The sequence below is a fragment of the Lepisosteus oculatus genome, chromosome 17, assembly GCF_040954835.1.
Source record: "Lepisosteus oculatus isolate fLepOcu1 chromosome 17, fLepOcu1.hap2, whole genome shotgun sequence".
NCBI classification, from domain to species: Eukaryota; Metazoa; Chordata; class Actinopteri; order Semionotiformes; family Lepisosteidae; genus Lepisosteus; species Lepisosteus oculatus.
In genome coordinates this window covers 20,455,365-20,473,517 of record NC_090712.1, presented here as the reverse complement: position 1 = coordinate 20,473,517, position 18,153 = coordinate 20,455,365, and the positions used below count along the sequence as shown (strand labels likewise).

Sequence of the window (18,153 nt, the reverse complement as noted above, 5' to 3'; positions counted from 1 at the left end):
TTGTGCATCAAATGGTGAGAATTTATTTGCATAGATGTAGTTTGGGGAAGTTAAAGAACAAGGAAAAGTAATGGGTAATGTCGGCAAAACAACAATAGTAATTAGAACTGTTGGTGGGAATGACCACGATCAATCCGGATCTACTTCTGTGGAGCACTGTGGGGAAAAAACACAGAACAATTGAATAAGTAAAATTTAACTACACACTGAAAAACTATGTGGAATTAGTATTTGTTCAACTTCTGAACCTTTTTCAGGTGTGAATCTGAAATATCAATTAGACTGTTATTGTATTCTTTTATTATTCTATTTTAGAATGAATGTGAGAGTATGTTGCATGTTGCAGCATTACGTTGTCTTAAGGGAAATGAAGACGTTTTAAATTTGTAAGGCATTTTGTACAGCAACACCGTAGCATGACCACCAGGATGAATCTAGGTTTACTGCTATAGCATTTTACTATTCTAGTCATATGAAGATTTATGTAAAGCTGGCTTAATCTGGCTCTGGATGATTCGAATGTCTGACCCATTTATTTCACTTTATTATTTGGTCTTGTGTGTCAACAGAAGATCTGTTTGCAAGTACAATATTCAAAAAAGAATACAATTTGGAAATTCCAGCAACTGTGTTCAATATTTCTGTGGTTTCTGAAACATTAATAGAGAGAAAATCCTTATAAAGTCTTTCTATTTGGAGGGAAGTCGAGCTAATGCGTCTATCAGTTGCAACTGTAGAAGCTTAATAGCAACATATCTGTCATGTTACTTTACTGCCATCTGTTGACCAAAGACACACATTTTTTCACATATTTGATGCTCTGTTATGCATCATCTTTATTATCCTATGCTTGGAGTTCAAATTTACATAGATAAGGTTACAAATCACTGCAGTATAGCTAATAATAAATTGCATCTAAAAAACCCCAAAGCCATATAAATATGTAGTGGGCACTTCATTTACCACTGAATGCACCAGCAGCCGAACTACACACCAGGGCAGGTGGAGACACAAAAAGTTATATAACCAACTGAATTAAGGGGGAAATTAAAATAGGCTTGATCAGGCAAGACTGGAGTGGAATTTAATCAGTTTTGAACACTGCTCCTCTTTTGCAAAGTGCCACAGGATCTTTATCAAACAATATCTATGGACTGAATGTCACCACACTGGAGTAGTGGTTTGGTATTCTTGTCCAAATGGAAGAGCACCACTAACTGCTCCACCAACACTACTTACAGCAGCAGCCTTGTTTTTCTAGGCCATCTCCTATCCAACTATTAACCAAGTCCAGCTTCGAAGTTGTGGCCATCAGGAGCAATAAAGACTTGATGGGGGAGGTAATGATGAGGTTTGTCTTTCCTGGATGAGCATATCCTTCTTCTTTACCGCATTGAACCACACAGTCATGAATAAAGGATAAGAGAACACCTACTTATTTCAGTTTGGGTGGTTAGAGTGGAAAATGTCAGCTTACTGCCTTCTCTGTAAGGCTTAGAAAAACCTTTTAAGAAATTGAATTACGAAAAGGTGTTCTGCTTTTGAAACAATTTAAGGTGAATCATTGTTTAAATAGCCTTAAAGAAAAGACGAAAGACGTAATTCTGTGCCTTTTAGGCATTTGAAAAGTCAGAACAGTCAAAAAAAGGTCCGTGAAGCAAAAAGGATTGATTTACTGGACTGTCATTCTCTCTACCATTGGAGATCCGGGTTCAGACTTGCCTTCGGGCAAAAGCAATGTAAATGACTTTGGTGGTCTGAGCTCAGAGTCCAGTGGTTCTACGAACACATAAAATCATGCTGTGAACTTTGTGAGAAATCTCTGGATGTGAGCCAAAGGAAATTAAACAAGTGTTAACCAAAAAATAAGGACCACCACTCACCACTTTGATTGACAGACTTAAAGTTTGTCTAATGATTGTTCTGGCAGTTATTTTAGCACTGTCAATGTTGTTTTAAAATATGTTCAGTTGTTAGAAAAGGAAGCTTTAATTTCATGAATATGCACATTTCTATCACTATCAGAGACCCCACAAAAGAAAGAATGTGTGCTTACGTTTATAATTCTTATGCAATAAACAGCTGAACATTAGAGTCTATATTTGATTTGCTTGTGGGTTTTCTTGTTAATTTGGTGTTCTATATGCAAAACTGCTCTTCAAACTTTCTGAACTATAATTAGTCCCACCTGAGGCAGGTGGTCTTTGATTAGTTTCTGGTAGAGATCCAGGCGGGTGATGCACAATTAGCATGAGCCGGATTGCTTTGATTACTCTCATCTGATCGTTTAAGAGACAATTTCACCAAACGTTGTTAGAAAAACAGACCTCAATACAGGACAATGAAATTCTGTGAATGTGCAATGTGTCATACTTTATAAAATAGCCACAGACTGCTGTGAGAATAAATTAGGCATAGGATTGTCATTTCAGACAAAAATTGATGAAATGGAAAACTCCACTTAAGGGAATGCCCCCCTTTAAACCAGTGGCCTGTTGAACAAATTCCACAAGAATAAAATAAAGATTCTTCTTTCCTTATTAATACTGATTTCTATGCTCACCATTGTACAACACCCTTAAATTATTAGGAAGACTTAAAGGAAAATTTAACTTAATACCAGATTTATATAGGACTGACTCTGTTATTGTGTGTACTCTTAAGATTGTTTATAAACACTCACAATGGCCAACATGAAACTAGGAGTGTACCACTAAGTCTGGAATGCTAATATGAGAATGTTAATACACTTCAGTTGTTAACAGTAGGTTTAACTATAAAAATGGTTGCAGTTGTTTTTCTTTTCAATTACAAGAAAACAAAGATAAAGGATTAAATCCGTTTCTTCAAGTTCAGTGAAATGGCACAATCAGTGGATGCATTTCTCTTTTGTCTTCCTCCACCAAGCACAGTTGCAAGCACTGTATTTTAAAGACCACGGAGAGCCGGAGGCACGGAGGTGGGAGTGGGAGGGTAGTGACATTCTGACATGGATTTCATAACACAAGAGTGACAAAATTGTTGAAGCTTCAGTCATTGTAATTGTCCTTTTGCCATGTATAATTTAGACTGCTCTTGTTATTCCGTTGATATAGCAGCGGAGAAAGAGGGCAGAGCTGCACTTGAAGGCAATATTTCACTGTTCTCTTCTCATGAACAGTGTGAGCTGTGCTAGATTTAGAATTGTATTGCATACGTACATGTATTTTAGGTAAGGGATATTTACTGTCGGAAGCTTTTTTTATTTATAAAATATTCACAATCATGAAATGGTGTTATTGGGCAACTTTAGATTAGAATTTTATCTCAAAGATCGTACATGCAATACCATCAAATATAAGATTTACGAGCCCTAAATCTACTGTGGGCACAAATGATTGCTAAGGGCCAGCTTTAGTGCGGAGGTAAATCACTTGAACAAACATACTCACATGAGCCACTTACATCTATTTATTCTAGTATCATTGCTATTATGTGTAAGCTTTTGGAAATGATCATTAAAACAAATCTAGAAGATCATTTTATGTAAAAGAGATTCTAAAGAATAATCAACAAAATTGAGAAAAGGCAGATTTTGAATAATCAATTGGAGGCCTTTGAACGGGCAGCAGCAGTGATCACTATAGTCAGAGCACATAATAATTTTCAGACATCTGTAGTTAAAGTTCCTTTTCTCATAAAAGACTAGGTCTCAAATTGCAGGAGGTAGTAATTCGCAAAAGGACATGTATTTACGTTTAGAACTTGTTAATGGATATAAAACTAGGAGAACATACTGTATAAGACTTGAATGCTCAAACTGAGGTGACAGTGTCACCCCAGTTTGAGCTTTGAGTACCTTTGCTCTTGCTAATTTATATCAATGATCTAAATTTGTGATAAACTTGGCAAACATGTGCCAAACCAGAACACAAGTATTAACGAACATTATATATGATATTCAAAGCAAAGGATGTTCAAAATGATTTAGGTCATGTTTGATTTAAAACATCTGTCAGATGGCATTTAATGTAGACAGGAATTAGTGTTACATGCAATTTGCAAAAACATCCTATAAATATAAGATGAAAGATGAAGAAGCTGCTTATGAAAAAGACTTAAGTGTTTATGTTGACATGTCGTTTTCATTTTCTAGACGATGATGAGAATAAAAAAAGACACAGAATTTAAGATATAATGCATACATCCATTTTTTAACCACTTCATTAAATTCAGGGTCGCAGAGGAGCCAGAGCCTGGCACTGCACAAGGTAGGGTCCACCCTGGCCAGGGTGCCAGTCCATTATTAGCTCATCCCTTTGTGAGGAACAGATTTGATTAGCTTTTTTTTCCTTTTGCAGAAGAAAGATTTATTACGTTTCAGGCAACAAACCTTAATGAGCTAAAACTTGCATAACAAAATATAAATCCAATTATAAATCCCATTTGACTATTTTAAAGCTGAAAGCAAATTTTAAAATAAGTCCCGAAGAGAAAACTGAAATCAGCTAAAGAAAAACCTAGAAGGCAGTGCTCCTCCAGGACCTGGTCTGGGTACCACTGCAGTACAGTACTCATTTTGAATATTCTGCTTAGACTTGGTCACCACAAAAAGAAACGAATCTTGAAATCCTCTGAAATCAATCCAAAATTCAGTGTGGGGACCTGATTCAGAGTATTCAAAATTCTCAAAGACAATGGCAACATTGGTCCTATGGACTTCAGAATCGACAGAGAACAGTAATATAAACTAGGAGGAAGCCCTTTTAAAACGGAGAAAAGCCAGGGAATCCTGGCACCACTCTTCTGAACTGACATCTTGGGAAGAGGGAAAGATCCAGAGTCAGCTAGTGAAGTCACAGGGACCCTTCTTCCCACAACCTTCCTTTGGAAAAGTAATCTGTGTAAAAAAAAGCATTTACATGACACATGATAGTGTTATAAGCCAGCAGCCCAACTCAAAACAGACCAGGTAGAGAAGTGAGAATTTGCTTGACCAGTGCAATTAAGGGTGAACTCTAGGTAGGCCAGATCGTTCAAACCCAGAGTGTCTAGTTAGGACATCAGGGTCACCTCCCCACTCTTACAGTTTGAACCACAGTTTAACATCAAGACAGCGTCAGAAATTCTGGTCAAGAAGGAAGAGAACCACCTAGTGGTCAATTAACACCACTCAAAGCAGCAGCCTAATGTCAGAAAAGTTACTGCAGTGCTTAGAAGTCTCCCATTTCAATAACGAACAAGTCTGTCTTTGATTAGCTTCTGGCTATGATAAAATATTAATTTTGAAAGAGGCATTTGATTTACACCCTATTCTGTAGTATTTCTGCAGGATTTTATGATTGCATACATTTAACTTGTAATTTCAAAATAGTAGTCTTAGCTTGTAATGTCTGGGCATGTCATTGCCTGAAAGGTCAAGCTGCCCCCTGTGTCATGTATAGCATAACATGATGTGCTATATGTCATTCTGCCTCTGCATGCCATTCCAGATACATCAGTTTATGCCCAGGTTGTGTTCTGGGTTGATGCAGTGGTTGTATGTGACGATATGATGCTGGGGTTCTGCCATGTGTCTGCTTGCTTGAGAAGGTGTTTATGTTTGGGGAGAATGACACTCAGAGTTGGCTGGCTGTGCACTGGGCTTTAAAAATGACAGATGATAAGTCTGCTCAGTCAGATGCTGAGAGGTGGCAGCCTGCAATTGTTCTAAAGCTTCTATTGATCATATAAGCCACAGCACCCAGAATCGTTTACTTGAATGAAGCAGTGTGCTCCAGAAAATCACACATTAAAAATGTCACATTTATTTTATTGCTGCTTCAGTAGTGTTGATCCTTTCTACATATTTTAAATGTTGGTTGAGTATTATGTTACTAATAGCCATAGGAGGGATAATGTTTGTAGTAGTAACTGCTCCAGCAGGAGTATTATTTAGTATTACTAATAGTAATAATGCTTATATTGCAGCCCCTCACACATACAAAGCATTTAACCTTACTTATTGTAATAATATGTTCTTCCTCATCCTATAACCTTGGCAGATAGCAGTGAAACAGAAAATTACTTCACTTGTACCCTTTGAAAAGAATAAGAAAAAACTGTTTTTTTCTGAATTAATCATATGTCAAATACCCCTCTTTACTGCTCAGCACTGCACTGTAAGATCCATCACGACGTTATATCATGCTAAGAAAAAAAAAAGATAAAAAACTCTTCTCCCTTGGCATTTCACCCTGTCCAGGTCTGTGGCTACGAATTGACAGAGTAATGCATTTGAAATCTGAGTGTCAGCATTCACAGAGACTCCCATTACAAGATTCTCCTCTCAAGTCTGCATAATTTTCATGGTCAAATGGATTTATTGTGAATGGCGCATATTTTAATGAGATTTTTTTTCTCTCTCTCCTCCACAGATATCAGCTGCCTGTTGGTACAAATGGAGGACACTGTATTATAGGAGTAGCTGTGGATAATGGTCCTCTTACACTGCAGAAAGAATACCTGCACCAACGTGTGTCAGAGGTAACAAAACTTTGTTGTTTAATAGAAAAATGCATTCTGTTTGATCAGCATGGTGAGAGTGTGGAGTGTTTAAATATAGAAAATATTTTTGCTAAGGCTGGTTTTTCATCAGCATTATTACACATCGTACAAGTTCCATTACTTTAGAAGTGCCTTGCATGTTAAATAACAGTATGATCAGACACATTTGTTTTTGCTTTGCATAAAGCAGTGCAGTAGTCTTGTCCCAGTGGAATGTTTCAAGTTAAGTTCAGCAAGCAGGATTTCAGAATTCAGCAACAAGGTGCCGCTGATGTAATTTTATGCCAGTGTTGTTTACTACTCAGCAAAAATCTGATTTCTTACCAGAAGATTTGTCATTAAATTATTACTTTTAAAAATCTATTGCAGCTTATTTATATGTCACAGAAAATCTATAATATATATATATTAAATTGGAGCTCAGCAGGGAAATACACAGGAATCTCTAAAAGAAATATGGCCTGATATTCCAGCTCAACTTTTGCAACCAGATTTAGTCAAATTATTACAAAATGTCTAGATTTTATGTCAGACATATTACTCATACCAAAGTGGTAAAATACATCCACTGTTTTTTAAGTGTCACTATCTGTTACACGTTTTCTAATTGTGATGAAAGATGTTGACATGGCAGACATAATGGAAGATGTACTGTCATTATGTACATATATATTGTATATATATATGTATTAGATATCCTATTTTAACATGGTTAATTTCAAAACTGATTCAGGATTAAAAGTTTCATAAATATCTAATTTGACAAACGAACACTGCATTTTTCGACTATGTTAAAATACATTACTGCATTACAATGTTAAATTTTTCAGTATTAATAATGAAATACAGGTATCAAATACTAAGAACAATCTATAGACAACCAGATTTTTTAACTTAATTTGACCCAGAAAAATTCAGCTGCTTGGGTTTTGATCTGGAGTTTTAGTCCATCTTGATTACATTACAGTACAGGGTTTAGTCACTCTGCTTTTTACACGTATCTCACTTTACATTTGTATAATAATTACTTTTTCAATTTCCTGTGATACTAGATGATACGGTGAAACAAAAATGCCACATATAAAACAAAAATCGAATTGTGCTTTTAAAGTCTCACCAATACACTGTGACGGACTTTAACCCAAAATATTTTAAAAGAAATATATGCTTCTCTTTGACTTAAAGTTCCACGTACAATATGGCATTTGTAGTTATAATTTCAATGAAACCTGAGGTGTTCTGAGCTTAAGTAATTACACTGAGCACAGCTTGTCAAAAAACTAGAGACATTTTGATTGGTGAGCCCTGTCAGATAATTAGCAGACCTCTCTGAAGAAATCTGAGACAGTGATTTGTGCATTTCCCAAATAAAATCAAATAAAATTGCCACATCAGAGCAATGTTTAATTACTGTACAAGTTCACATGAGGTCTCATCACTTATTGTGTGCTACATATTTTAATTGGATTATTGGAAACCTGACTATTATTAAAGTTTTTGACTTTATGCATGGTGTTGGTTAATATACCGAATCAGCAGTTTACAAACACTGCAGCATTTAAAAAAAAACAACATGGGTTTTTTTCTGGAAGTCTTCAAGAAATAAATATCAATGTAAATTAATTAATCTACATATGGAGATTCCCATACAAAGCCTGGATAGCAGTTACTCTTTATAACATGAGAAAACATTTAAGACAGGAACATGCATGGCACAAAACAATGAGAAAACAGTCTGTGTCTTCATTATTTATTAGATGAAACATAACCTACTAAAAATCTCATTAAGGTGGAAGGAAGGAGCTTAAAAAATAGGAAAAGTGATGATGTGTGTTCAGAGGGTAATTTCTGAGAAAAATTGTATAGTATTGTTCCCAATAATGGTATAACGGGTATGAAACAACCTTATTTGTTTTTCATTTCATATTCACAAAACCTAGGTTACTTTTGGCCCACTATTCCTCGGAGATATTCCCTCACATTCTGAACTGCACGATGGAGCTGGGGAGGTAATTGGCTTTCTTGGTTGCATTAGAGAGCTGCAAGTGAATACAAAGGAGCTCTGTATTGTGGAGGAAGCAGTGAGAGGGAGAAACATTGAGAACTGCAACACCCCTGTCTGCCAGCACAACCCCTGTCGCAATGGAGGCACGTGTGTCAGGTAGGAAACAACACTGCATATTCATTTCCACGAGGGTCAGACTTCAGAACACAGTGATCCTGTCAGCTATATTAAATTGCTGTGCGCTATGAGCCCATCTGGTTTTGGGAAGTAATCTGATTTAGGTGTGATGTTCCTAAACCCTGCTTACTTCTCTGGGGAGCTTTGTGTGAATCTGAAGCACATGTGAAATTAGTCATTTCACAACCACTGTTGCAATAGTAAAAAAAAGACCTTCATTGACATAAAGATGAAACACGGTTAAAAATAATAATTCTCCTGCAATAATTCCACCTTGTGTTGTTGCTGTTCTGTCAGCTGACTTTGGGAGTTTGGATTAATGTTCCAAGTACTGTAGACTCAGGACAATTCTAACAGCTGCAGCTTATGCACACATTTATGTCATATGGGAAATGCATTGTCTTTAAGAAAGCTTGAGTTTCTGAGAAAATCAATGGTACTAAAATCCCACAGACAGTACTATCTTTCCTGTAGGAAAATATGTCTGTAACTATTCTCCATGTAATTACTCTTAATATCTATGTTCTCTCCATACTGGAGCAGCAGATGGGTCCATTAATGTTAATGTTAATGTATTAAAGCTGAAATATCAAAGTCCATTAACAATAAATTTCAGTGGAGAATGTTTTTCTTGTGGCTTTTGAGTTCTTCTTTGTAGCAAAATTTTAGATGTGTCCTTAAGAACCAATAAAATATCACAACTGTGATGAGTAATACAAATGAGGAACTGTATTTTATTTAAAGACTTGTAAGAATGGGGAGAACATAAAAACTCCGCACAGGAAGCACCCCTGGTACATAATTTAAGTGCTGCATACAAACACATGCACTTCAGCTTACTTACAAAGATCTCAAGGTCTTGCTCCGCTGTGGAAAGCAAAGTCTTTCAGCAAGGCTGTCTCAGGCAGCTGTAGTCTCTCCTTCACCTCAAAACTGAGCAATCGCAGACTTGCCGCTAGACTTTTCTCTGGTTCAGTAATTTGATTTTTATTGATCTTTTCACTTGTCAATGTGTTGCTTCAAGGTAAGTTTTATTTTACCGCCAGAGAAAGCGATTCAGTGGTTCTCGATTCATATCAAACATTCATGAATACAATTAGGAAACATTCTTCTTGTAGCATTTCAATCAGAACTGCATAAGCCTGTACACAATTGAATTTCATTACCGCTTGACATAACTATGCTGCATTAACGTCCTGTGATAATAAATGAGCATCATCAGTCATATGTTAAGAAACAGCAACAGAATGATTTTTTTCAGGCTGAGGGATGGTCTTGCCATAAGAACAAGACCTGGATGCAGATGACAGGAAGCTTAGGTCCATTTAACTTACATGTATTTGGTAGTTTAATAGCTGAGTGAGTTTAAATTTTCATCCAGCCATTTATTAAGAGACCATAACCACCTGGCTGACAGGCTTGTTCTGTATACCCATAACTCCTTGCATAAAGAAATATGTCCTGTTTTTTGTTCTAAATGGATTCCGCTTCAGGTTCCAGGAATGACCCTTTGTTCTTGTTTCACTGCTGAGTGTGAAACAGTTCCCTGGGTTTACCACATCTGCTGTACATTTAGGATTTTATATATTTGGATCAAGCCTCCTTTCAATCTTAATTTGAGATTCAAGAGATTTAGTTTCATTGATCTATCTGTATATGACAATTCCCTGAGGCCTGGGATCATAAGAACATAAGTCTTGTAACTTTTTGAACTCCTTCTATAATCTCCGTCTTCCAGCACCAGGCAAAGGTTAACAATTATAAACATTCATTAATCAACACAGCACAGGGATGAGGACTTTGTGTGCAGACAGAGGCTTCATCTTTCTGCGCCACTGGAAACCTCTGCATGGCAATGGGCATCTATATAAATGTGATGGACTACATCTAAATGAGATGGGCACCTTGTGAACTAAAATGGAAGGGGAGAAACTAAAGATAATTGAATTGGAAGTTACATGGGCAATAAAGACCAAGGGAAATTGAAAAGGAAAAACAAAACAAATGATCAGGTAATTAAGTGCTTATACCTAAATGCCGGGAGTACGAGAAAATAATTAGGCAAGATAGAAGCTACCACATTAGCAGGCAATTATGATGTTATTGGAAGCACAGTAATCGGGCTAATAGAAAATGATGGGGAGAAATGTGACATGGGTAGGTACACTCTGTTTAAGAGATACAGGAGAAACGGAAGATGGGGAAGTATAGCACAAAGTATAAAAAAGAGCATTCATGTTAAGGACTGCAAGCTAAAAGAATCAAGAATCCCTAAATCTATGTGGAGCAGCCTATACATGTTTCAAAGGTATAGTGTTAAGAGTATGCAACAGACCACCAAATGCAGATATGAATTGTAATTCAACACTGTATAATACAAAATAAGAGTTTAAGTGCATAGAAGTAGTTTTTATGGGAGACTTCAATTTTCCCATCATAGACTGAGAAAGGCCTTTGAGGATATCACCAGCGAAAACTGGTGGTAAACATCGTTTTTGACTGCTCTATTACATTGTTTATCAAAGCAGCTACAAAAGTAAATGCTTATATAGATATTTCAGACAAACAAGACAGGCAGACAGAGGTAAGAGAACCAACTGTTGAGGTTGAGTCCAAGTAAAATGTCAAGTTTCCAGAAAGCAGGCTTTAAGACACAGCTTTAGGAAATTAAATGGGATAGGATACATATGAAATTGGTGGAAAATGATTAGCAACAGATTCTACTTGAAGCACAAAATAAATTTGTCCCAAAAGTGAGTAAATGCTGTGAGTAAATAAAGCTAAAAAACTGTTCCAAAATGTATAACAAATCAATATGGTAAAATGTACGGGAAAAGTGAATTATAAAATTATTAAAAAACAACAGAACTTGGTTAAAGCAAAACAGTACAATGTGTCGCCATTATAAAAAAAGTTATTCCAGTACTACTACAACAAAAGGACCCTCAGAGGATAAAATGAAATATATCGTGGACAAAAATTAGATACTTACTGTATAGACGACGAAAGGGAAAGGAGCGTACTAAACTACTTTGCAATTTCGCCCACAGGATTAATAAAGTATCTATCTAAACATGTATTTCACTCAGGTCTTCGTTAAGGAAGAAGTCAACAACGTTCCTCAGGCTGCCGAAATACAAGATTCTGAACTGGATAGTATTAGTGTTGAAGAAAGAAAAATGGTTTGGGTACTAGAAGCACTCAAGACTAATAAATTCCCAGAGTAATAAATAAACAGTATGTTCACAATTGTATGCAGGGAAATGCGAGATTGTATTCAAAAGCCAGCTTTTTCAGCAGTCTCTCTAGAAAGGAGTAGTATGCATGAACTGGAGAATCGCTAATGCAGTACCTATCCATAAAAAAATGAGAAAACTAAACCAAGTATAGAGCAAAAAGTCTGACTTCTGTTACATGTAAGATAATGGAAATGATTATAAGAACTAAACTAGAGGATCGCCTTTACGGAAATAGTATCATATGATATGGTATATTTACATTCACAGAAGGGTTTGATGAGGTTCCCCATAAAATATTAATTTTCAAATTGCAGGTGTTAGCCATTCAGGAAAATTTGAGTATTTTGAATGAGAATTATTAAATAGAAAACAGAGATAATGGAGTCACAATTTAATGATGTGATTAATGGACTACTATTAATGGGCTCTGTACTAGGACCACTATTCGTATGTCAATGACCTTGGTTCTGGAAGAGTTTGTAACCCAATGCAGTTTATTAGTAGAATTATTGGACACTGTCAAGCAGCAAGTGAAATTCAAAAAGATTTAGGTAAATTTCACAACGACAAACATCTGGCAAATGATGACAAATGTATGCAAGTGCAGGGTTTTGCACGCTGGTATTAAAAATAAATTCTAAATACAAAATGGGAAACTGAGGTAGAAGAAGCTTTATACATCATCTACATCTTGTAGAAAATATGGTTGAACAAGAAAGTAGGCAAACAAAATGATAGGATATACAATATAAAACCATAGACTTTAAATTAAAGGATTTGATGTTAAAATTGTATGATGCATAAGTATAGTCTGAAATAGAATGTTATCTACATTGTTAGTCACCACAGAAAAGACACAGGTTCTCTAGAATCAGTCAGGAAAAGAAAAACCAGGGCACAAGCTGAAACTGCTTGTTAGTACGTTTAAAACAGAGAACAGGAGGCAGTTCTTCACTCAAGCACTATGGACTCAAGAACTAAGGACTATGGAACATGCTGCACAGCCATATTGTTGAAGACGATACTCTGGTTTCCTTCTTTTCTTCAAGAAATGGGTGAATGAGATACTCGGATCTCTTAAGTACTAAGAACAGAACAGACTAGATGGTAGTTATAAGAACTGTTGTGAACTTATAATGGATAGATTGTCATTGACAATTTTTATCATATTTCCTATATTTACAATATTTATTTTTAAAATATTCTGTTATTGATCCCCCTAAAACCTAAAAAGCTGTTTTCACTTTTATAGTTAAAAATAGTTTGGTCTCTATCACTATGTTCTGTTATCAATTCTAACATCTTTCATCTGCTGCTCTTGTAGTTCCTGCAGTCTGTTGTGCTCTATTTTTGTATTTGGATCTTGAGGTCTTTGATGCAGTCTGTAGGGTACTCTTTTCCTTCTGCCTTTTTTGCTTTCTCCATTAAAGCATTTTTGTGGATAAATTTAAGGGATGAGTATGTTTTGAGCCTTACGGGTATGTTTCTGATGTATAGCTATGTTTCTCCAACTGATCCACCATTTCACCAGTTAGGAGCACTCTGCTTCATATCTTCATAGTCTGATTTTTGAAAATTTAAAAGTTCTCATTTTAGACTTACTGTAAGCTTTAGAAATTTAAAATACAAATTAAAAGTTACTATGTTATGAATACTATTTTCCATTAGTCCCATCACATCTATTCTCTTTTTTTATCCTGGTTGCTTCAAAGACCATGTCAACAAACAATTTCGGTTTTTCTTTTATCCTTCACAAATTCAGACATCTTTTGTCTTAAATAGAGATTTAGGCATTTCTAAACTGAATAGCGCAGGAAAAGTGTTAAAGAACCGGAAGGTTCTTTGTATATTGCATAATAGTTAAGGTTAATGCATTTCTTATTTTAATACAGTAAGCAGTATAGTTAGCACATAATTCATTGCATAGAAATAATGAATGTAAAACGTTCAGTCATTACAGCAGATAGAAAAATATTGCATGTTCTCTTGCCCATTTATTGCTGTCAGTAATTTGGCGGGATGAAAAACCTTTGTGAACCAAAACACAGATTCCATCTGTAAAGGAGTTCACAAAACGTCAAATGTTGGCTCACTTGATCTGAACAAATCTAAAAGATAAATATCTGGTTCCGTGCTTTGCTGATGATGCTCATAATCTTAAGAAAATGCTTTGTTTGAAAATCCTTCCACCCTTAACATGAGTAACATATTTCACACATTGTGACAGAAATGCTTCGCTGATCCCAGAAATACTATTTTGATGTTATTTATTAAATTTTCTGGATGCAGCAAGCTGAGTTTCTGTATAAAGGGATGGCTTTCATCCTCTTCAAGCAACAAGAATGACGATTTATTTTTCTCTCTTTTGATAATTTTTGTGCATTAATATTTTTTGCAGGCATTGCAAGGAATCGCTTGTTTTCATCACTGAGTGTCTTAATGATTGATATTGATGTGGTCTCAAGGTGACACTATCTGCAGTCAGTATAGCCCTGTGTGAGTAGCACACCACTCCCTCAGGCTGCTTCTGCAGATACTGAAGAATATTTGGTAGCACAAAAGTGTTTGAAAATCACTTGACTTTCCTAAAATTGTACTTGAGTGGCTCTTGCAGTGTATATTAAGCTTAAAAAAGCCTTTGAGAATCTTCCCTGTGGGTTTAACTTGTCATCTTTATGAAATCACAGAAGTACAAAACAATACAATAAGGACACGCTATACTTTCCTAGTCAAGGGGTAACTATGTTGCTCCCTCCTCTGCGATTCTTTTTGAAGACAACTGAGCATACATGTCTATAGTCCAAATGTGGTCTTTCAATGCCATTCACTGTTAAATTATTTAATGCTGCAGAGGCAGAAGTGTCCTGGCCTGATGCTACTTTTCACACGAAAATCATGTTTCATCTCCCACCACTAGCAATCCAGCACACTTTGTGAGTTCTGTAATGGAAGAAATTGTCATTCATCAAATACAGATGCTATGTGTGACAAGCTCAATTTTAGAATCAAATGAAGTGCTGCTCAAGAAATGTGCATTTACTATCTTCACATTACATAAAACATGTAATCTTTTTCTTTTTCTGCTAGTAATTATTGTGTAGTGATAGCTAAAATGTAATCATACATAAGCAAGTATTCACCACTGTCTGGTAATCCGGAGAAGGAATGTGCCAATAACATTCACTGTTCATCTTAAACCCATACTCCTGTGAACCCTCAGGGTAGACTTGAGCTGACACGCTTCGGCATATTAGGGAATGATGGTCACATGCTGTTTAATGAACTTTAATTGCTCTTTGCTTTCTACATTTGGCTTGTGTATTTTGATTAAAAGAAAGAGAATACACTTATTTGTTTTATTTAACTTTCCAGCCCTATTTTTGCAACAAGGTTCTTTTATGACAAAGATTTTGATTCACATTTCAAAAAAAGAACAAAAAATGTTAGAAAGCTAACAAAAGGGCAGGTTAAAAATACCAAATTACAGATGCATTACAATTATACTAGCAGTTCTTTATTTACCAATAAGCAGAGTGGAGTCTTTCTTCCCTACTACCTGTTCTGATCATGGGATATAGGGAATGAAAAAAGTATGGTCTTACATTGATTATGTTTACCTACAGTCTTAAGTCTTAAGGTCTACTATGAAAAATGACTTTGAATGAAGTTTTATAACAACTTCCTTGTGTCCACCGTAGAAGGTAGAAAGACAAAAAATTTGATAGACAAAGAAGTCTTCATTCTGATGTTCTTTGCCTTTTGGTGCCATGCAGCATTTCCCAATGTGTTTCTTGAAAAGTAAGTCACAGACATGTGGACTGGGCTTTCTCCTCTTGAAGGACAGAGTGTCTTTGGGACTACAGGGGGTCCTGTGGCACTCATTGTGTCATCAAATAAATCAGGACATTGCCCTTTTTCTTGCACTGATTAAAATTATCAGGCACGCTTTCCTCAGGATTTTGATAGCAGTGCTGGATGAGCATCGACCCTTTGTAAGTCAGCAGGATGCCTGCCTGAAATATTTATCAACCACTAAACCAATGCTCATGATATACTAATGACTGAAAATTAGTCATGATTGCATTTTCACAAAGGGATGAAAGCAGAGCAACTAGCTAAAATGTATTACAAACCTAGATCTTTAACAGCACTAATTGATGTCTTAATTATGTTTAAAATGGCTGTCTTGTCAGATGTGGTAAGAACAATGTTTATTTTGGTATATGTGAATAATCTTGTATATTAGTTACTGTACAGTATGTTATTATAATTAATATTAATTGCTTACACTTACATAGCGCTTTTCTGGCCACTCCACTCAAAGCGCTATACTGGTAATGGAGATCCCCTCCACCACCACCAGTGTTCAGCCCCACCTGGATGATGATGCAATGGCAGCCATAGTGCGTCAGAACGCTCACCACACATCAGCTATCAGTGGGGAGGAGAGCAGAGTGATGAAGCCAATTCATAGATATTCATGGAATTATATACATATGTTATTATTTGTAAACACATACACAGTTACATTAAGTTAAAGTGTTGGAAGTAATCAGAAGATCATAATAAAAATCTAGATATAAAACAGAGACAGCAACAGAATTCCCTCTTGTGTAAAAAATAAATTCACCACAGTACTATGTAAATTGCTGTCATCCATGAAATCAGAAAGTGCCACATCCACATAAGGCCTATAAAAATATAAAGAATAATACTGATATTGGTGACATGTGATGAATACTATGGCTTACAGCAAGCAAATTTCACATGACGATTGTGTAGAAGTTATAATCCTAATTAGTGAAGGCTATTCCCTGCAACAGATTGTAACCTGACTTCATGTTTCAGCAGGAGCTCCATTGAAGACTAATAAGGGCAGGCAAAGCTGTTACTGATGATATCAGACGAGGTCATGAAAAAAACCTCTTCAGAAGGAGATATGAATGACCTCAGCATATGTTCTTGATGCAGAAGATAATTATTCAGTCTAGACCTTCCTAATATTATAGCTATAAGAATTAAACTAGTTTACTGTATCGCTTAGAGCATTATAATATACAGAAGGACAGAGTGATCCCAATGCATGTATCGCTGCCTAAAAACCTTTGTTGAGCAAATGAAACTGAACAAAAAGACTGACCTGCCATACTAATTTAAACAATGCAGTGACTACACATGAAAGATGATAGTCTTACATATGGATCCAAGTTTTGTTTTGCAATAATACTGTACATTAACAACTTGTGTGAGGACAAACGGACCAGGGTGCAGCGTCACAGAGAATGCTGGGCTTCGGGATAGATCAACAGATCAGACAGACCAGGGATCTGTGTTGCTTTTGTAGCTCAGCCAAGGGTCTCTTCTAACAGTCACACCCAGGGTCTGATAGTTCATGCCATTCCATCAGAAACACATCTCACTCGGCATGGATTCGTCATACAGCATTACAGTAACCTCAAGCACATAGCCAAAGCAGTTAAAAATAACTGGAACAAAAAGATGCCCAGGCCTGCACACATTACTGATGTGAAGGTCATTGAGGCTATATGTAGTTATGCAGATACTGAAATAGTCAAACAACAAACCCGCACTTTGGATGAATTGTGGGAAGTGCTGCAGGGTGTTTCCACAGTCATATGTTGGTAAGCTGAATGGGAGCAGGAAAACAAGATGTCATGAAAAGAAAATGGCAAACATCCCAAAAGCTTACTCATTTTTTCCTGCTCTCATGTATTTTGCATACATCAAATCAATGTCTTAGTTGCAATTGAAAGATATTTTCGATCGCTGTATTTATATCCTGGCTATTTTGTCACAATGTTGCACTTGGAAAACATGAGAATATAGTTAAATTGAAAATATATACAATATTAATCAATTGCATGTTAGATAAATCTATAAATAATTTATAATGCTGACTCATGACCTTTCTCTCAGATAACCATGCCCTTAGACAATAAACTATATGGCCCTATGAATAATTGAAACCCCCTACTGTGTACAGTATGTATTTAATTCTCTTTCAACAAGGCAAGCAGTCTGCTAAAATTCGTGTTTAAAAGAATGGGGTGGAATACTGTAGGTTCAGGAAGCTAAAGCAAAAAAGCTGCTCTCTGTGAAATTGTCTCTTACTGTAGTTACAGACTAAATTAATCATTCTGACCCTCCCACTGGTCACAAATTACATTGACTTGATCGCAGATTGGG

At 36.1% G+C, this 18,153-nt stretch overlaps 1 protein-coding gene across 1 annotated transcript in view; it reads left to right on the top strand.

Moving 5' to 3' along the window:
• eys (eyes shut homolog) overlaps positions 1-18,153 on the top strand; it is a 352,522-nt gene that overhangs the window by 300,951 nt on the left and 33,418 nt on the right. The window contains exons 41-42 of the mRNA XM_069179989.1: positions 6,396-6,504; positions 8,466-8,686. Of these exons, the coding sequence (XP_069036090.1) occupies positions 6,396-6,504; positions 8,466-8,686 (330 nt within the window). The remainder of the gene's footprint in view (positions 1-6,395; positions 6,505-8,465; positions 8,687-18,153) is intronic.